Source organism: Salmo salar, chromosome ssa16 (genome assembly GCF_905237065.1).
Source record: "Salmo salar chromosome ssa16, Ssal_v3.1, whole genome shotgun sequence".
Classification (NCBI taxonomy): domain Eukaryota; kingdom Metazoa; phylum Chordata; class Actinopteri; order Salmoniformes; family Salmonidae; genus Salmo; species Salmo salar.
This window is the reverse complement of record NC_059457.1, coordinates 23,274,610-23,280,946: the sequence shown is the minus strand read 5'-3', so window position 1 is coordinate 23,280,946 and position 6,337 is coordinate 23,274,610. Positions and strand designations below refer to the sequence as shown.

The following is a 6,337-nucleotide window of genomic DNA, read 5'->3' as shown; positions in this document are numbered from 1 at the left end:
GAAAATAAGACAGAATACAGCGGCCACTGGCCATTGAGTAGATTTCTGGAAAATAACAATAATGGAAACAAAAACACATTTTATGGTCAGTCCCACCATTTACAAGATCAGTTGAACCCTTTTCACCCAGAGGCGTGGTTCTCTTATCATCCATAAGGGAACGGATAGGGAAGGGAGGCAGGGTAGTGAGGCAGGGTAGTGAGGCTGAGGCAGGTCCACAGCTGTGATAGCTCCACCACAGAGATATATGTTTGTTATATTATGTAATAAATTTATAATTAAAAACATGAATCCTGTGTATCAGCTCCTCATTGGTCTCGCTGCTGAGATCTACTTTGGCCAGAGCTTTAGATGTGCCAACTGCCATGTCATTTGTGACCTGAGTTTTTCCTCTGGAAAACTGATGCCCTCTGCTGGAGAATTGCTGCCGTGTGGCTCTATAGTTTCACAGTAGTCAGTACAGAATTTCTAAATAATTTCTGTACATTTGAGCTGTAATTATAAAATATTTATTTCTGAAGGGGGTTGAAATTCCACTAATAACCAGAGTTAACACCCTGAGGGAAGCACACCAAACAGACATAGAATGTCTTGAAATTATCCTTTTTTAATCACAGTTTATAGGATACAACGGGACATCATACAGATTTTAAAAAATTGGGTTTTCCAGAGAACCTTAAGGGCTCTATTCAATCCGTATTGCAGGAGTTCAGAGTGATTTCAATGTGAAGGCAATCTATCACTTCAGTGACATAGATAGAATACAGTCCTTAGAGTTCTATTACACCTAGATCATGAACCTCCTGGAAGTGGTCATTCATTGTAGTTCTGAGCTATCTTCAGTACTTCTGCAACACTTCCAGTTGACTAACATATATACACACGTATATCTAACTTGTACATTGATCGATAACTGCACTGGAATGAATTATTGGTGACATTGACGCAGCCTTGCCATGTCAGGTAGCAAGTATTGAGGATTGAAACCACACTGAAATAATATCTAACAGTCGCTAGTGCCGTCACATAGTTACAAGGTACATTCATTGTTTAAAATACATTAAAAGACATGACATAAAAGCTTTGGCTTTACATCGTAGCACTTAAGAGCAACGACAGCAGCCTTTACATACATGTACCCCACTATAACCTTACATTGTACAAATCCTCATACACATGCCCCATGGGGTAAAAGACTCAGAGAGCAAAAGCTGTTGACAAAATCACAAGTGGCAAAGAGAGTTCACATTCACAGTTTCACTTTGCTCTCCAAAAATAGCCAGAATAGGAATGATAAGTATTGTATATGCCCCACATTGTACAACGCTTCACATTCTAGTTCACCTCAAATAATAAGCCTGCTTCACGCACTTTGGCAGACGTTTCACCTGCCTGACAACATGTATCCTACAGTATGTTTGTTCTCACATCAATAGATTTCCCCAGTTCTCACAGGTCACTATTATTATATGGGTCAAGGGTTAGCATTTCCATAGCATCAGTCCCACAGAAGCATAGCTCTCCCATGGCATAAAACACACATGAGGAGAATGGAAGGATAATATGTCCACAAAGTGAGAATAACATGAATATAACATATCCACAACGTCAGGTACTCATGGTAGAGTAGTAGAACGTCGACACTATCTGGATAACATATCCACAGTGTCCATAGCTGCACTGTAGTCCAAATCAGAGCTTGTGTTCACAATGTCAGTATAATGTAAAGATAACGTGAGGATAATGTATCCACATCAACATCCAGTCAGACAGACTCCGGGCTCTCTGGTTTCAGTCCCTCCTGAGCCGTCTGTAACGACAAATCCTTGTTCTGCTCCAGCTCAAAGTTCTGCAGGTCGGGGATGAACAAAAAATACATCATAATAAATGTATTTTATATTGTGAATCTCAAAAGTCGCTTTAAAAAAACCAAACCAAACCAATTCAGAGAGCTCGTTGTTGATGGGAAATGAGTTGGGACAGTAACCGGAAGGTTGCTGGATCGAATCCCCAAGCTGACAAGGTAAAAATCTGTCGTTCTGCCCCTGAACAAGGCAGGTTCTGCCCCTGTTGCCCAGTAGGCCGTCATTGTAAAAAATTATTTGTTCTTAACTGACTTGTCTAGTTAAATAAAGGTTACATGATGCAGTTCAGGAAAGGAGTAGCTTGAGTGCACTTCAGTCATTTAGGGCTCTATCCAATCTGTATCACTAAAGCGTTAGATTGTTCTCTAAAAATGTAAAAGGTAATTTGAGCCGACATATGCAGCGTTTACCATGAATGCAGTCTCCGCGACTGCAGGAACATTGCTTTTCATTTTAAATTGCGCTAGAAAGCGGATCTTCAGCGCTACGGATTGAATAGAACCCTTAGACTCTAAAATGGACCTCCGCTAGCTGTGTATTACACATTATCTGCAGGCTGCTGACTTTTGCCCATCACCACCCCAGCCTCTGCCTGCTTTTGGTTCTGCTCCCTACCCCTAGCTTGGCTATGATCAGATTCAATACCTGAGCACTTCCTTGGGTGGGGAGCACCCTGAAGATCAGAGCCTAAACGCTAAGACCAAATGTATTATCATTCACATTTTCTGTTCAATGAAATGTGATGTGCACCGAATACATTAATTCTAATGACAGAGCAACTGTCAGTCAAATAGCTGCAGGTAACTCTGGAGAGTGAAACAGCAAAATAAATAAGAGGGGATATATTATCAGAGTGCTTATATCCAGAGGGAAACATGTACCTCTAGCTCCCGCATCACTTCATCCATGAAGTCACTAGAGTTCTGCTTGTAAGACATCGCCATCTTGATCGTTTCTTTAAACATCTAGGATACATTTTCAGAACACAGAACTTTTGTTCCCTTTTTTTGTTAAGCAGTAGAATACAGTATACAGACAGAGTATATGGTGTGTAATTAAGGAGATCAGTGTTGTCCATCCTCACCTTGACCACATTGGTCCCATCAGCAGCTGATACAAAGTACAAAGGAAGTCCCTGCTTCTTGGCAAAGTTAAAGTTCCTCTGGGTCACCTTCATATCAGCTGCAAACAACAGAGACAACCGAGTAAAAAGTGGGAAGGGAATAAAAGATGAAAGAATAAGCCTGTGTGGCTGGACTCACCATCTATCTTGTTAGCCACCACCACACAGGGGATCTCAGGCCTGTACTCTCTCAGCTCTGTGTACCAGCTGGTCAGGTTCTTATAGGTGATCTTCCTCTGCACGTCAAACACCTGACAAACCCAGGTACAGTCAACGATACAGGCTATGACATAAGTGCAAGCCTTGTAGTCGTGTCGTCTTAGAATCTAGCGTGAAGTCTTACCATGATACAGGCGTGAGCCTTGTGGTAGTACGAGGGATGCATGCTCTGGAACCGCTCCTGTCCAGCAGTATCCCAGAAGTCTTTGGGGCAGACATAATCATAAACACAGCTGAAGGCAACCAAACACATAGCATGGCAACCAGATAACAGAACAACAGGATTGTGGTTCACAGCAATAACAGATCGGTTTACTTAAAAGCAGCTGACTATTTTATAGCCCATAACTCATCAGTCTAAACCAGACATTTTGATAAGGAAACCATTCATAAACATACCTACTAATACAGCCTTTCTGTCAATGGTGGTATTGTATTTGTAGAGCGTCAGAGCATAGGTTGACAGCTGCTGGGGACGACTGGAGAACAAGTTAAGGAATAGAATAAACAACATTGTCAACTATCTGTACTGTAGCTACAGCATATGGTAACATTGCTGGTCAAAAGGCATGTCGGCATGCTGGATTACCCACCAGTTACAAGCCAAATCGGTCACTGCATGAAGGCATTGGGTTTCTCTCCATTTACTACTATCAACATTGGGTTACACTTACTTAACTACATCAACCCATAATACTGATGAATGTCTTCATGTGACACTCAAAAACCAATTACAGGAATAGATGAGAAAGGATACTATCCGTCAATCAGGAACCTCTCCATCAACCTGAAAGACAACAAGAGGCAGGTGTTTAAAATCTCCTGGGTCACAAAAAGTAAGCACTATCATCTTTGAGGTGAATTTGCAGTGACAAGAGATAGCTGGCATGCTCCCTAACTCCGTACTTGGATTTTCCCACTGCACTGTCCCCAAGGCAGATGATCTTCACTTGTTCATCTGCATCATATTTATCTTGGTCCAGTTCAGGAATGCCATTGGCGTCGCTTGCCATCTTTCCTTCAGGATGGGGAAATCAGCTGCGTCGCACAGCGGCTTAGTTAGCTAGCTACCTAGTTAGAAGTTAACTTTAGCTAGGAACAAGATGACTGACTGCACTTAGTCTGTGATTACACTAACGCTAGCTAGCTTTTGAGTTAGCTAAATTAAACCGCTTAACGTTACCGCGATTCACATTTGTTGTAACTGTTACGTTATTCACTTAAAATATGACTCAACCCCATTCGAAGTCATATGTCTAAACTAACTTATTAGCTAAGCTAGCGAAACGGGTAACGTTTTCAACTCGTTGGTTATCTAGCCAGTGGCTACTTGACTTATCTAACTAGTTAACTGTAGATCTAATGTAAGCTTACATCCAGTAAGGGATTTATATGTTTAGCTAGCTATATCTAACAACCTAATTTAGCTGTCAATGGTCTCGCAAAATAAGCATCAAAACATTAACATAGCTATAGATGGAAAAACGTCAAAACATTGTAGCTAGTTAGCTAGCATGTTCTTGTAACAACAGCTTCGACAGAGAATGTATGTTTCTATGCAACGCAGACGCTTGAAGGCCCCCTTTTGAACGTGGCTGTTCCTATTATTGCCTGAAAATATAACTTCATGTTCTTGTAGCAACAGCTTCCATAGAAAAAGTCTGTTTCTATGCAACGCTGACGCTTGAAGGCCCACTTTTTTTTAACGATGCTGTTCCTATTATTGCCTGAAAATATAACTTGGTCGCCAACGTTCCTATAATACCTCATTATACCGCAGCGTTGTTGAATTCTCGTTTCTGATTGGCTAGATTATGTTGTAAAGACGTTGGGGACCTACGTGAATTTGCCCAATAGAAACTCGTTTTCCAACTGTTTGGACTAACGATTACACACATGGTTTCTTTTTCAATGAGTGAAAAAAGTGCATTCATTGTCATTGTTGAAAATGTCTTTATTGATTGATTACCACATTTCGACAAGTTGGCTATTTTAGATGATATCAAAGTGAGTGAACATAAGTAATTGTGTTGTGAAAATCATGTCAGATCAATGTGATATCAAACCACATCTTTGGTATTGGAAAAAACTATATTCCTCGATATTTCATGTTAATTCTAATAGTGAAAATGGTCACAAACCTTTGGCATGATATTAAACTGAATCTCATGTGGTAAAATATGTGCACCTTAAAACAGAAACTTTTCCTGTTGAAAAGCGATAACTGAAGTATAAATATAGTAATGTACACCCCCCCAATATGTGATTGTCAGGTTAGCTTGTCAGCATCATTTTTACTCAATGCAGCATACGCATACATAACAATAAGGCACAAGTAACTGCTTTCTTCAGTGCAGAGGGGGGGCTTAGAGGTCCACCACTCTGTATGTCCCTGGGCCAGGGGTCTGATGGACAGGTGGAAACACAGGGAAGAAGTGTGAGGGAAGATACAAAGAACGATAGGCCTATTAACTCAATCTGTTCATCTTCGATAAAGAGGACAGGTGAGATGTCCATATGGAAGATTCTGTGTTCGACATGTCAGATCTACCTTCTGCAGGTCCTCGTGGAAGCTGCCTATCTTGCTGCATACTCGAAGGATGAAGTTAGGGGCGGAGGTTTTGTTGACGGTGGCAGGCCCCAGCACAGAGGGCAGCATGTAAGCAGCAGGGCCTGAGAGAAAGGACACAATCACATTCTGTAAGTACACCAACATTCTATTCCACAGTTCTAACACATTCTCTCAGTCCTCAGTCTTCATCCTTCGATCACATTCTAAAATTCTACAGCCAGCATTCTAATCCATGTCTCTAAAAGCCACAGTGTTGGACTGTTAGGGCTAGGGGGCAGCATTGACACGGCTGGATAAAAAACATACCCGATTTAATCTGGTTACCACTCCTACTCAGTAACTAGAATATGCATATACTTATTACATATGGATAGAAAACACCCTAAATTTTCTAAAACTGTTTGAATGGTGTCTGTGAGTATAACAGAACTCAAATGGCAGGTCAAAACCTGAGAGATTCCTTTACAGGAAGTGGCCTGTCTGACCATTTCTGGAACTTCTTTGCCATCTCTATCATTTACTAAGGATCTCTGCTCTAACGTGACACTTCCCACGTCT

The 6,337-nt window shown here is 41.1% G+C and overlaps 1 protein-coding gene across 1 annotated transcript; it reads right to left on the bottom strand.

Annotated features, from left to right (window-relative positions):
* Nucleotides 1–587: 587 nt before the first annotated feature.
* On the bottom strand, nucleotides 588–4,949 carry rabl2 (RAB, member of RAS oncogene family-like 2). The gene is made up of 8 exons (XM_014148414.2): nucleotides 4,114–4,949; nucleotides 3,965–3,994; nucleotides 3,607–3,686; nucleotides 3,332–3,411; nucleotides 3,128–3,239; nucleotides 2,950–3,047; nucleotides 2,747–2,830; nucleotides 588–1,849 (listed from the first exon to the last, which is right to left on the bottom strand). The coding sequence occupies exons 1-8, from the start codon at nucleotides 4,218–4,220 to the stop codon at nucleotides 1,766–1,768; spliced, it is 675 nt and encodes a 224-aa protein (XP_014003889.1). The 5' UTR covers nucleotides 4,221–4,949; the 3' UTR covers nucleotides 588–1,765.
* Between the last annotated feature and the right edge of the window lie 1,388 nt (nucleotides 4,950–6,337).

Bases quoted from the DNA above. Each gene is read 5' to 3' on its own strand.
- rabl2 (XM_014148414.2), bottom strand. From the start codon at position 4,220: ATGGCAAGCGACGCCAATGGCATTCCTGAACTGGACCAAGATAAATAT. The intron at 3,995-4,113 runs GTACGGAGTTAG...GTTGTCTTTCAG, and splicing joins AGTGCAGTGGGAAAATCCAA to GTTGATGGAGAGGTTCCTGA. The intron at 3,687-3,964 runs GTATCCTTTCTC...CTTGTTCTCCAG, and splicing joins AGGTTCCTGATTGACGGATA to TCGTCCCCAGCAGCTGTCAA.